The 13,803-nt window shown below is 48.8% G+C and overlaps 1 protein-coding gene across 2 annotated transcripts in view; it reads left to right on the forward strand.

The window, feature by feature from the left end:
• The window catches only part of RUBCN (rubicon autophagy regulator), a 58,493-nt gene that overhangs the window by 23,358 nt on the left and 21,332 nt on the right, over positions 1 to 13,803 (forward strand). The window contains exons 6-9 of one of the 2 annotated variants that reach the window (XM_077290213.1): positions 6,747 to 6,900; positions 10,897 to 11,349; positions 11,867 to 11,911; positions 13,530 to 13,613. In XM_077290213.1, the coding sequence (XP_077146328.1) occupies positions 6,747 to 6,900; positions 10,897 to 11,349; positions 11,867 to 11,911; positions 13,530 to 13,613 (736 nt within the window). The remainder of the gene's footprint in view (positions 1 to 6,746; positions 6,901 to 10,896; positions 11,350 to 11,866; positions 11,912 to 13,529; positions 13,614 to 13,803) is intronic. The other variant, XM_077290214.1, reaches the window with a different exon arrangement.

The raw sequence follows: 13,803 nt of genomic DNA on the forward strand, positions 1-13,803 counted from the left end.
TAGGTTGAGACACTTCAGGTAGGGCCTGTACAGGCAGCATTCTACAGCTCCCAGCAATGGGCCAGCACACTGCGCCTGCATCCAGGGACTCCAGCCCAGCTGCGGGCTCCTGTCGGGGCCGGGGGGAGTGCAGGCAGGCATGGCACATACAGACACAGGGCTCCCTGCGCCCCTGTCATTGCGGCAGCACCAGCTCTATACTGCCTCATGGGGACCCCTCACAGGGCCCCCCCTTCCGATTACAGCCCCACTGCTATCCTGCCTTTAAATCCGGGGGGTTCCGGTTCAGATCCGACCCCCTCCCCCCCCGGACTTCCGCGCCGGCCTGGAGCCTTTCTGGGCATCAGGCATCTAATTTAGGCCCCGGCTTCGGCCTTGCTGTAGCCGCTGCCTCCTCTCCGCCCCCCGGATGACAAATATGACACTCTACAGTGTCATAAAGGGGGTGGATCGAGACAGAAAGGGCGTGTTTTTACACAGCTTTGTCGCCTTTTTTCTCTGCTCTCCGCCCTCTTCTCCCCCTGCCTCTTCTCCTCGGCTGCCATTTCTACTGCAGCAAGGATTAACCCTGCCACTCCCGGTCAGCAGGACTATGCCAGCCAGTCTCCGGGGGGTGCAAGACTGTGGATCTTCGGCGCTGGACCTAGGGGCATAATGGTGGGGTCAGATCACAGCTGGGTTGTTTTACTCAGGCTGTGAATCCATATTACCTATAAGGCTCCTCTATAGGTTTCTCTACCCCTGTAAGGTCCTCTGCAGCCAGCCCTTCTGCACTCTGTGCACTATGCCGGGCTCAAGGTCCAAGAGAACCAGGCAGGACTGCTATTATGCATTCTGTACAGCCTGCAGGACCGCTCTCCCCATTGGCAATGTAACGTGCTGCCAGGACTGCATCCAGACTACTGCGTCAGAGCCCCAAGAAGCCCCTGCCAATGCCTCGGTGTCTAATGCCACGCCGGAATGGGTCACTCAGAGGTTGCAATCTATGACGCAGTCTATAGATAACCAAACCTCCACATTGCAGAGCCCGAAGCAAAGTCATGCCTCGGCTATGACCGCTACCCAGCAAAGGGAGAGCTTGACTCAGGAAAAGAACGACCCGGCACATCCACGTCTAGGTCAGGACGCAAACGGACCCATAGGTCAAGTCCATCTGCGTCATCCCATAGCACACGGTCATCCCCTTCTAGGGAGAGACACCGTAGTTCCAAGTCATCTAGACCGTCCCCTTCCAGGGTCAGACAATGCAGATCTCCGCATTCCCCGACCAGAGAAGGCCTCCTCCCCAGCTCACCCAGCAGGGGACGCCTCAGTGATACACAGGATTCGGAAGGCATCTGCGACTCCGACTCAGACAGGGAAACGGAGGGGTCCCTGATCCCAATCCCCCCTAGCAATACAGCGCTAGTCGAGGACATAATCTCTTCCATCCATCGGGTGCCGGACATTTCTAATCTGCCACCAGAGGATTTCCTTTGAAGGACCTCTGAAGCCGCCTAAGGTTTTGTCTAACCACCCAGAGTTTAAAGCGACCCTTATAGAGCAGCTCTCACAGCCTGAGAAAAAATTCGCTAATCGCAAATATCTGGAGGCAAGGTACCCTTTCCCACAGAAGGACACCAAGGAATGGACAGATCCACCCGAAGTGGACCCCCCAGTCTCTAGACTAGCAGCACAGACTCTCCTTTTCACTGCCAGATAGCTCAACCCTCAGGGAAGCAGCAGACCGGCAGTTAGAACGCATGGCTCGTTCAATTTTCGAGGCGGCAGGTGCCTCCCTGGCTCCCGCGTTCGCTTCAGTTTGGTCTGCCAAGGCCATACTGGCTTGGGCCAAAAATTTATAAGCTGGCCTCCAAGCATCTGCTCCTGAGCTGTCGGACCAAGCGGTTCAAATAGCAGTTGTAGCAGATTATATGCTTCATGCAGCTCTGGATTCAGCAAGGGGCGTAGCGGGGATAGCATCAAACGCCATCACGATTCGGCGTATCCTCTGGCTGCGGAATGGAAAGCGGACGCAGCCTCAAAGTCCCTCACGCACCTCCCGTTTCTCAGTGGGTGACTTTTCGGTGAAAAGTTGGACACAATGATATCCAACGCCACCGGGGGGGAAGAGTACCTCTCTCCCTCAACTGAAACCTATACGCACTTACAAGAAGTGTAACAAAACCGATTCCGATCCTTTCGGAATTCCTCGGCCTGGTCCGTCTCGCGTCCAGCATAAAATCGTAACCGTTCCCCACACAGGGACAACTCAAGGTCGACGCAAAGGTCGGACAAGACCTGGCAGCTAAAAGCAGGCCAGTCAAAGCCCAAAGGAGGTAAACCCTCATGACTCACGGACCCCGGAAGATATCCACCCGTAGGCGGCCAACTTTGCTCTTCCAGCAAGTCTGGATGCCTACTACAGAAGACAGGTGGGTCAGAGAACTAGTGTCTTCCGGATACAAAATAGACTTCACCTCCAACCCACCGGACCGATTCTTCCTCTCTGTTCCCCAAAACCGCCAGCCAAGGCTCGTGCCTTCCACCAAGCGGTTCCCTGGCTTCTTCAAGCAGGAGTCATAGTACCGGTTCCCACGACCGGGTGCTTCCGAGGGTTCTACTCCAATCTATTCATAGTCCCCAAGAAAGGAGGCAGCGTACGGCCCATACTGGACCTAAAACAACTCAACAAATATGTACGGGTTAGTCACTTCCGCTGGAGTCCCCTTCGGTCCATCATTGCGTCCATGGAGAAGGGAGAATATCTCCCCTTCATAGAAATACAAGACTCATACCTGCATATACCGATTGCACCTGCTCGTCAGAGTTATCTCAGGTTCGCAATCGACCAGGACCACTACCAGTTCGTGGCTCTTCTGTTCGGACTCGCCACGGCTCCCAGAGTGTTTACCAAAGTCATGGCAGCCACCATGGACGTCCTGCACTCCAGATGCATAGTAGTCGTTCCATACCTGGACGATCTGCTCATCAAGACTCCTACCTTCAAGGACTGCTAGCTCAGCGTCTCAATCACAATCGACACTCTGAGTCGCATGGGTTGGCTAGTCAACCTACAAAAGTCATCACCAACCCCGAGTCAGTCTCTGACCTTCCTGTTAATGCTATTCAACACCTCCAGGGGTCTAGTGCTCCTTCCCAAGGACAAGGCACTGGCTCTCCGTCTAGGAGTTCGCACCCTCCTCCACAAACCCCCTCGATCTCTCCGGTTTGCCATGAGAGTCCTCGGCAGGATGGGGGCAGCAATAGAAGCCGTCCCATTTGCTCAGTTTCGCCTCAGGCCTCTCCAACTAGCCATCCTCAAGTCCTGGGACAAGAACCCTTTCTCTCTCGACAGGGAGTTCCGGCTAATGTCGTCAACCAATAGGTCGCTGCACTGGTGGCTCAAGCCAACCTCGCTAGCAAAGGGGAAATCCTTTCTCACAAGTCATTGGAGAGTTCTGACCACCGATGCGAGCCTGACGGGTTGGGGTGCAGTGCACCTACACCACAGGGCAAGTGGTCTCCAGTGGAAGTGACCATGCCCATCAACATCCTGGAAATTCGTGCCATCCTCCTGGCATTGAGGGTCTTTCATCACTTATTGGCAGCCTCTCACATCAGAATACAGTCGGACAATGCCACGGCTGTGGCATATGTGAATCACCAAGGGAGACCCGCAGTACACAGGCGATGCGAGAAGTGTCACATATCCTCCACTGGGCGGAGGACACAGGGTCGGTTCTCTCGGCGGTCCACATTCCAGGTGTGGACAACTGGGAAGCAGACTTCCTCAGCCAACAAGAAATAGACTCGGGAGAGTGGTCTCTCCATCCCGAAATTTTTCGCCAGATCTGCCATCGCTGGGGGACCCCGGATGTGGACCTAATGGCATCCCACTTCAATGCCAAGGTCTCCAACTTCATGGCCAGAACACACGATCCGCGGTCGCTCGGATCAGACGCTCTGGTTCAAGACTGGACCCAGTTCCAGCTTCTGTACATTTTTCCACCTCTCCTCCTGATATCCAGAGTGGTGAGGAAGATCAAACAAGAGGGAGTTCCAACCATCCTAATTGCACCGGACTGGCCCAGACGTACATGGTACGCCGACATCGTACAACTTACAGCAGACGCCCCCTGGCGTCTCCCTGACCGCCACGATCTTCTATCACAAGGCCCGTTCTACCATCAGAACTCAGGGGCTCTCAATTTGACGGCGTGGCCCTTGAGATCTGGGTTCTAACCCAGGCAGGGCTCTCGCCGGACGTCATTGGAACCATGATCAGGGCACGGAAGCCAGCCTCTGCCAAGATTTATTACCGTACCTGGAAAGTTTTCTTTACCTGGTGCGAATCTCGTGGCCAGACCCCACTCCCTTATTCCCTACCCAAAGTACTTCGTTTTCTCCAATCGGGTCTGGAGGCCAGGCTGTCATTGGGCTCGCTTAAGAGCCAGGTGTCAGCCCACTCAGTGCTTTTTCAAAGGCGCATTGCTACCAAGCCGCAAGTAAGGACTTTTCTTCATGGGGTTTCCCGATTGGTTCCCCCCTACAGACGACCACTAGAAATGTGGGACCTCAACCTGGTCCTGACAGCATTGCAGGAACCACCCTTCGAACCCCTTAAGGAGGTCCCGCTTCGCCTTCTCTCCCAGAAGGTGGCTTTCCTGGTGGCAATCACCTCGCTACGCAGGGTGTCTGAACTGACAGCACTCTCCTGCAGATGGCCCTTCCTGGCGTTTCACCAGGACAAGGTAGTTCTTCGTACGGTCCCATCCTTCCTTCCGAAGGTTGTGTCCAACTTCCACCTCAATGAGGAAATTTCACTACCATCCCTTTGTCCGGTTCATAGAGTGGACAAGGCTCTGCATACCCTTGACCTCGTCAGGGCATTGCGTATATACGTGTCTAGGACTGCATCCTTCCAGAGGTCTGATTCTCTTTTCCTCCTTCCGGAAGGCGGCCACAAGGGTCTGCCAGCTTCCAAAGCTACCCTTGCCAGGTGGATCAAATCCACCATACAAGAGGCCTACCGCCTTAAGAATTCTCTTCCAGCCGGTATTACGGCACACTCTACACGGGCGGTAGGGGCCTCCTGGGCCATTCGGCACAACAAGTGTGTAAGGCGGCCACTTGGACTAGCCTACACACGTTTACTAAACACTACAGGGTTCATACCCAGTCCTCAGTGGACGCGAGCCTGGGTAGATGTGTTCTTCAGGCGGCGGTGCCCTAAGTATAGGGGCCTGTCTGCACAATATTCGTCCATTGCTTCCCACCCAGGGACTGCTTTAGGACGTCCCATGGTCCTGTGTCCCCCAATGAGGCGACAGAGTAAAGGAGATTTTTGTGTACTCACCGTAAAATCTCTTTCTCTTAGCCTCTATTTGGGGGACACAGCTCCCACCCTGTTGCCCTTTCCGGGCCGTTGTAACTGTTGAGTTCTCATATTTTCTTGAGCTCGTACATAGTTGCCTTCTTACAGGCATAATTATGTTACTCATGTTACGTTCCTCCTACTGCTTTTGCACAAAACTGAAGAAGGCTGATGCCGTCCAGGGGTGTATACTGCAGAGGAGGAGCCACAGTTAATCTTTTTCAGATTATGTATAGTGTCGCCTCCTAGTGGACAGCAGCATAACACCCATGGTCCTGTGTCCCCCAATTAGAGGCTAAGAGAGAGAGATTTTACGGTGAGTACACAAAAATCTCCTTTTTTCAACATATTGCTCCAATCATCCTCCTCCTGACATACCACTGACCCATAGCCCCGAAATGGTCCAGTATTGTTTCATTACTAAACAAAATATCTGTGCATATTGCAGCTTTGTGGTCAGTAGAGACATACGTTTTGGAGTTCAGGCATGGAGACCTTCAGCATATCCCTTGCTGTGCAAGCTGAAACCTCAGGGTCTGCTGACACCAAATCTTGCTTAGGGTCTTTCACTGTCACTCAAGGGTTTTTGACTGTCTGCCTCCTTTGGGACTCTGATCCCTGACATACTATATCTAGGAACATGCAATGCCTTTGCTATCTTACTGTATACTTTTCCTTGTTTGTGCAAGGCAATGATCTTACATTTTTGGACCACTCTCTTGACTTATTAGTCATATATCTAACATTGAGTCAATTGTCCCGATCAATGAATCCCTAGTCAGTCCAGGTATTTGATGTAATTTATCTCATGATTGGTTTGCATTTTGATTATTAGCATCAGATGTGCTTGAGACAACACCAAATATGTAGATGTTTTCTTATGGGATATTCTATTCTGTGGGCTGAAAAATTCTGAGACTGCAGCAGCCATTAAAAGTGACATAGAAGCGTCTGACTTCTATCATGCCAGTCTTGGTGAGGGGTTGTTTTGGAGTCAAATGCTCCCAATTCATGAAGAGGCACACTCCACATTATGAATCGGGAGCGTCTGACAAGTGGCCTAAGTCTTAGGTCGCAGCTTGAGTCACGCTACATCCCAGTGAAACTGGTGTGAAAATCCCAAAAGTTGCTAAATTTTTGTGCTGCTTCACGTTGTGCAAAATATTTGCTACTTTTCAATGTCCTTTACGCTAGAAGTAAACACTTTGAATTTGGAGAAACCACTTGTTATTAGTTGTATAGAGCTATTTACATTGTTCCTGTCTGTACATATTGTTAATAATCCTAATATCAAATCGGGGTTGAATAATTTTAATTGGAATTGTACATCTAATCTATCTAATCTATTTTACAATAAATATTTTTAAAAGATATACATTCTCTTTCCCAGCTTGCAGGAAAAAGGGAGTTCACCATTACAGGACGAAGTTTAAGTCTTACTTCTCTACCGATTACTCCAGTCATCCCATACACTGAAAATCCTCAGCAGTCCCACTGTAGGTCCTATAGCAGTCTGCAAGTTCCAGGCAGTGTACCCAGCAATGGTAAGACCTGTAAGAGTGCGGCCTACGCTGACTAAATGATGTGACTCAGTGCTAATGATTGCTGTGACGGGAATATACCGTTTCATAGTCGTAAGGTTGAAGAAGCCACAAGTCCAGCGAGATAAACTATCCAGTGGAAGACTGAAATCCCATGATGCAGAGGCTAAGTGCCCCATATTATTGGTACAATTCTTTCCTGACTCCACATACGGCAATTGGACTAGTTCCCTCGATCAACGTCCCTTCACAGAATTTAGTGCCCATAACCTGTAATATTTATCAAGAAAGGCATCTAGGCTCTACAGGGTGGGCCATTTGTATGGATACACCTAAATAAAATGGGAATGGTTGGGGATATCGACTTCCTGTTTGTGGCGAATTAGTATATGGGAGGAGGAAAACTTTTCAAGATGGGTGGTGACTAGTGTTGAGCGATACCGTCCGATACTTGAAAGTATCGGTATCGGAAAGTATCGGCCGATACCGGCAAAGTATCGGATCCAATCCGATACCGATACCCGATACCAATACAAGTCAATGGGACTCAAGTATCGGACGGTATTCCTGATGGTTCCCAGGGTCTGAAGGAGAGGAAACTCTCCTTCAGGCCCTGGGAACCATATTAATGTGTAAAAGAAAGAATTAAAATAAAAAATATTGCTATACTCACCTCTCCGAGGGAACCGGCAGCGTTGTTTGCTTAAAATTTGCGCTTTTCTTTCCTTACGTGAAGTCCCGGCTTTGTGATTGGTTGCGTCGCAGTCACATGGGCGACGCAACCAATCACAGCAAGCCGTGACGTAATTTCAGGTCCTTAAGGATTTTAAAATTACGTCCCGGCTTTGTGATTGGTTGCGTCGCAGTCACATGGGCGACGCAACCAATCACAGCAAGCCGTGACGTAATTTCAGGCCCTTAAGGATTTTAAAATTACGTCCCGGCTTTGTGATTGGTTGCGTCGCAGTCACATGGGCGACGCAACCAATCACAAGCCGTGACGTCACGGGAGGCTGGACACGCGCGCATTTTAAAATGCGCGCGTGTCCAGCCTCCCGGCTTGTGATTGGTTGACCGCGACGCAACCAATCACAAGCCGGGACGTCACGGGAGGCTGGACAAGCGCACATTTTAAAATGCGCGCGTGTCCAGCCTCCCGGCTTGTGATTGGTTGACCGCGATGCAACCAATCACAAGCCGGGACGTCACGGGAGGCTGGACAAGCGCGCATTTTAAAATGCGCGCGTGTCCAGCCTCCCGTGACGTCACGGCTTGTGATTGGTTGCGTCGCCCATGTGACTGCGACGCAACCAATCACAAAGCCGGGACGTAATTTTAAAATCCTTAAGGGCCTGAAATTACGTCACGGCTTGCTGTGATTGGTTGCGTCGCCCATGTGACTGCGACGCAACCAATCACAAAGCCGGGACGTAATTTTAAAATCCTTAAGGACCTGAAATTACGTCACGGCTTGCTGTGATTGGTTGCGTCGCCCATGTGACTGCGACGCAACCAATCACAAGCCGGGACTTCACGTAAAGGAAAGAAAAGCGCAAATTTTAAACAAAGAACGCTGCCGCTTCCCTCGGTAAGGTGCAGGCTGCGTCGGAGAGGTGAGTATAGCAATATTTTTTATTTTAATTCTCTCTTTTACACTTTTTTACACTAATGTTGTTTCGATACCGATACCCGATACCACAAAAGTATCGGATCTCGGTATCGGAATTCCGATACCCGCAAGTATCGGCCGATACCCGATACTTGCGGTATCGGAATGCTCAACACTAGTGGTGACCATGGCGGCCCTTTTGAAGTTGGCCATTTTGGATCCTACTTTATTTTTTCCAATGGGAAGAGGGTCATGTGACACATCAAACTTATTGAGAATTTCACAAGAAAAACAATGGTGTGCTTGGTTTTAATATAACTTTATTCTTTCATAAGTTATTTACACTTTTCTCTTTGTGTACAGCCTTTGATATGTCGCAGAGGTTAACATGTGAGGAGCGGATAGAAATTGTGTTGATGTCTGGTGAATGCAGCATCTTGGTCATTGCAGCAGATTTCAATGCGAGACACCCTACGCAAGAAAACTGTCACCATTCCCATGTTACTTAGGTGTATCCATATAAATGACCCACCCAAAAAAGTTTGCCTCATCACTGAACATAATGTTCTGTGTAAACTGAGGGTCCTGTTCCAATTTTTGTTTTGCCCATTCTGCGAATTCAGCGTGCCGATCTGGCATCAGTCGAACATCCCTTCGGCGGATATTAGCTACTCACAAATGGCACCCTACAAAATCCAGCTGCTGCAGCATCTCAACGAGGATGACCCAGATCGGCACCCTGAATTTGCAGAACAACACAATTTCTATCCGCTCCTCACATGTTAACCTCTGAGACATGTCAATGGCTGTAAACAAATAGAAACTTGTAAATAACTCATGAAAGACTAAAGTTCCGTTAAAACCAAGGACGCCATTGTTTTTCCTGTGACATGCTCAGTAAGTTTGATGTGTCACATGACCCTCCTCTCATTGGAAAAAATAAAGTTGGATCCAAAATGGCCGACTTCAACATGGCCGCCATGGTCACAACCCATCTTGAAAGTTTTCCCCCTCCCATATACGTGTGGCACAAACAGGAAGTTGATATCCCCAACCATTCCCATTAGGTGTATCCATATACATGGCCCACCCCGTACTTGTACTTTTGTAGTCAATCAGCCATTGCATCATCATTTGGCAGAGATTTCCATAATCTCACTGCTCTTACAGTAAAGAATCTGCGCCACTGATTATGAATACATTTCTCCTCTATACGTAGAAGATGCCTCCTTGTCATCGTTGCAGGCCTAAGTGTAAAAAGATAATTAGAAACATGTCAGTTCTGTCCCCTCATATATTGTAGATATTGTAATATCGTCGCTAAGCCTTCATTTTTCAAACTGGATATCCTGTCTTGGTGGCTCTTCTCTGCACCCACTCTTGTGCACTGGAGCCCTAAATTGTGCACAATATTTTAATTGTGGCTGCACTAGTGATTTGAGGTTCCACTTACAGGCCTGTCATTTTCAGGCTCAGATTTTCACCCCTTTTTGAATATTTGCTATGCGCCAGTCCTGGTTTTAGAGTCCAAGGCCTGGTTCACACCTGCGTAGAAAGCTCATTTCTCTTCCATATGGTTTTAACACATTAACAACAGTTATAAAAAAAGAAGAAAAAAAACAAACTAGACCAAATACAGTTTCTTATATTACAGATTTGCAATATGTTTAAAAATCAGTGACCCTAAGAAGTAAATGGCCAAGAAGCACTTGTGATAAAAAAAAAACCTGTAAAGACTCTATACTGGAGACGTAATTGGGTCATTTCATAATTGGGTTTGGCAATGTAGACACTTCTTGTTGCTTTTAGATAATTTTCTGTATAGTCACTATGTTGTCTGATTTTCAGCCATGATGAATGGTCCACGTTGCATGCCACATGACAGATGCAGCTGTGGACCCAGAGGACCTTATTCATCCAGGGGTACAGGTTAGGCACACACTGATACTTTTATCAGTAGAAAAATTTTATTTTGTACAAATTTAGTTTTTTTTGGCTAAACATTCAGAAAGGGAACACTTTCTTAAAATAAAGCAATATCAGCACCTCCTAAATGAGTGCGCCTTGATCTGGTGGAATATAAACCGTAGCGGCCACTTGGTCCTCTATAACAGTGATGCCCACAGTGCCACCATAATGGTCAGCTCTCTGTCCTCTCCTAGTAGGAGCTTACTATGCTCCTGCCGACAGGGGTTACTGTGAGCCCCTCTCCCCATCTGTGCCACTGTCTACTCCATTCTGGTGGAGGATGATTATGGAGAGGCTCTCTGATAACTCCTGTGATCGGGCCGGTCCACCTGAGGAATGTGCTGCCTTTTGGCACCTGGTCCACACAGTCAATGCCGGATTAGGTCTATCCTTTATAATTACCGCTCTGTTCTCTCTTCCAGGGTTTAATTCCAGCCTGGTAGACCAGAAAAACAACGTGCGTGTATCATTGCCTGTGAATGAGTCCATTCCCCCCAGCAGAGACTCGTCTCCCCATGAGCCTTTTTCTCCTGTAAGTGAAATGAGCATCAGCACCATGACCAGCCACAGTGAAGAGATCGCCAGTCCAGAAGACCCGACCAGTGAGACAGACGATGGCCCGGAGTACCTGGCGATAGGAAACATGAGCCGCAGGGCGTCTACTCAGAGCAGCAGCAGCTCTAATCTGTTCTCCAGCTCTCAAAAAACCGACTCTCCACTTCCAACAACACCAGTGGTACCAAGCCTCACCCTGCTGTCTGTGCCTCGCCGCTCCAGCTTCTCTGAGGGTCAAATAAGTCATGGAGCAAGCCACCTCAAAAAAAGCCACATGCGCTCACATTCAGATACTCATGTGGCCATTGGGAAAAATCAGGGTAAGTTTAATGCTCTGGTGCATTAATCGCACTGTTAATTTCCAGTGTGCATAGTACGGTACATTTAGGCTACGTTCACATTAGCGGCGGGCGCCGCAGCGGCGGGCGCCGCAGCGGCGCCGCATGCGTCATGCGCCCCTATATTTAACATGGGGGCGCATGGACATGCGTCGCACTTGCGTTTTGCGCCGCATGCGTCGCTGCGGCGCCCGCGTCCGGCCGCAGAGGACGCAGCAAGTTGCATTTTTGCTGCGTCCAACTTTCGGCCAAAAAGGACGCATGCGGCGCAAAACGCAGCGTTTTAGCGTGCGTTTTGCCGCGTTTTTGTTTGCGTTGTGCGCTGCGGCGCCGACGCTGCGGCGCACAACGCAAATGTGAACGTAGCCTTAATTACTCCGATGCCCCGGACCTGTGGTTATAGGACCGTGTGTACCATGTCTGTAAATGTCCTGTTATATTGCATTTTTCTGCTGTCTGTAATGCATTTTCTTACTTTACCTCTGACTGCTGGCACCAGGAGCTGAGCGAAGTATCACTAGTATAATGGAGGACCCTATAGCAGGTCTAGCATCTATTTTCATTGGAAAAGCAAAAGCACCGGTGATACCGATACAGTGGTTACACAGGAAGTCCCAGTAGTTAGGCGTATGCGTGACGGGGGAGATACCGGACAACTGGCTGTTATGATGGTGCTGGAAATTCTGGAATTGGCCTAATAAGCATTAGCATTTCATTGTCTGCAGCGGTCAGTTGACTTAGCGCATCATCAGATAAGCACCACTCAGTCACCGATTACTGCAGCCAATCAAAAGTCTCAGTGGTCTGGTGGCTTTTTTCTTCTCCACCTCCTTTTGCTGGTGCAAAGCATGAAATGACCAGCAATGGATGCAAGTGGGTGCTGGATATTGAGATTTTACTCTTGTATTGCCTATATAAGCTTTTTTTCGCCCTTACAACCCCTTTAGGGTAAGTTCATACAGGACTTTTTTGCTACGTATTTTTGCTGCGTTTTTTTATGCTAATTTTCAGCTGCTTTTTACAGTACCAGCAAAGCCTATGAGATTTCAGAAATCTCATGCACACACATTGGTTTTTTGTTTGATCAGTATTTTGTGCTTTGCTGCGTTTTTTTTTACATAGAGCATGACACTTCTTTCAGCGTTTTTGCTGCGTTTTTTCACCCATTGACTTGAATGGGTGTTGAAAAAAAACGCAGCAAAATGCAGATATCATTATTTGTTGTGTTTTTGCTGCTGAAAATCCAAGGACATTAGCCTGGAAAAAGAGAAAAAAAAAAAAAACGCACCAAATACGCAACAAAAAACGCACCAAAAACGCACCTATAGCAGCTGAAAATTAGCATAAAAAAGCAGCAAAAATACGCAGTAAAAATACGCAGCAAAAAAGTCCTGTGTGAACTTCCCCTTAATCCTATAGAGTACTGCTCATGTGCTGAAGTCTTTGTGCTTGTGTGTATTACACTCCCACACAGTCACACCAGTCATGCCTCATTCCGCCATATTCAGATTATTTTAATCTTGTGCTTTAGTGCTTTCTCTTCAGCTATAGTTCTACCTCTGACATGTGCGGGTCCCCGGGCTCTGTGCGGGTCCCCGGGCTCTGTGCGGGTCCCCGGGCTCTGTGCGGGTCCCCGGGCTCTGTGCGGGTCCCCGGGCTCTGTGCGGGTCCCCGGGCTCTGTACATATGTAATACATGTTTTAGGAAGTTACTGTATAAGCAGTTCTGCAATAACTAGTTATAGGGGAACCTGCTTTGGAGGCATGCTACAAATCTACTGCCCGGAGGCATAGGAGGGAGTATGGGTCAGTCTGTGTAATCGTTGTACGGTGCGCAGGACCAGTGCTTTTGTTCCCTCGTTACCCGTGTATATGTTGCATGTGTTGCTCTATTAGATCCATTACTGTTTGTCGTGTAAGCTTTTATTCATACGTTTATTATATATCGTGGGTCGTCGTTTAGTTATTTGTCATTGGATTGTACTTGTGAAGCGCTGACATGATGCATCATCCGAATCCCCCATAGCAGTGGCTTTCTCATCGGTCAGTTCTTGTGTTCTTCCTCCCTTGTTTTATAAGTGCCGTGCATGTACAATATGGCGTCAGTATTTGTGAGTGTACAATGCCGTATGTGTCTGGTAATAATCTATCTGCTTTCCATAGAATCCCACGGAGATATTTACAGAAGAAGCAATAATACATTTAATGGAAGATCAAACCCTCCTAACTCCCTTTATGTGGATTACGGTGAGTGGTCTGGGGTTCTCGTCGTTAGATTTACTCGCCTTGTTCTACTTTTCTCTGACATTTTTATACAAAATCACATGCATGTAATCAGTCTATAGCAGCTAAGGCGGCCCTCCATGGGAAATGCTCCGTGCACCCCGTGGCTTGCAGATCTCTCCTTCTGGCTCTTTACACCAGTAACTATGTATAA

The sequence above is a fragment of the Ranitomeya variabilis genome, chromosome 2, assembly GCF_051348905.1.
Source record: "Ranitomeya variabilis isolate aRanVar5 chromosome 2, aRanVar5.hap1, whole genome shotgun sequence".
Taxonomy (NCBI): Eukaryota; Metazoa; Chordata; class Amphibia; order Anura; family Dendrobatidae; genus Ranitomeya; species Ranitomeya variabilis.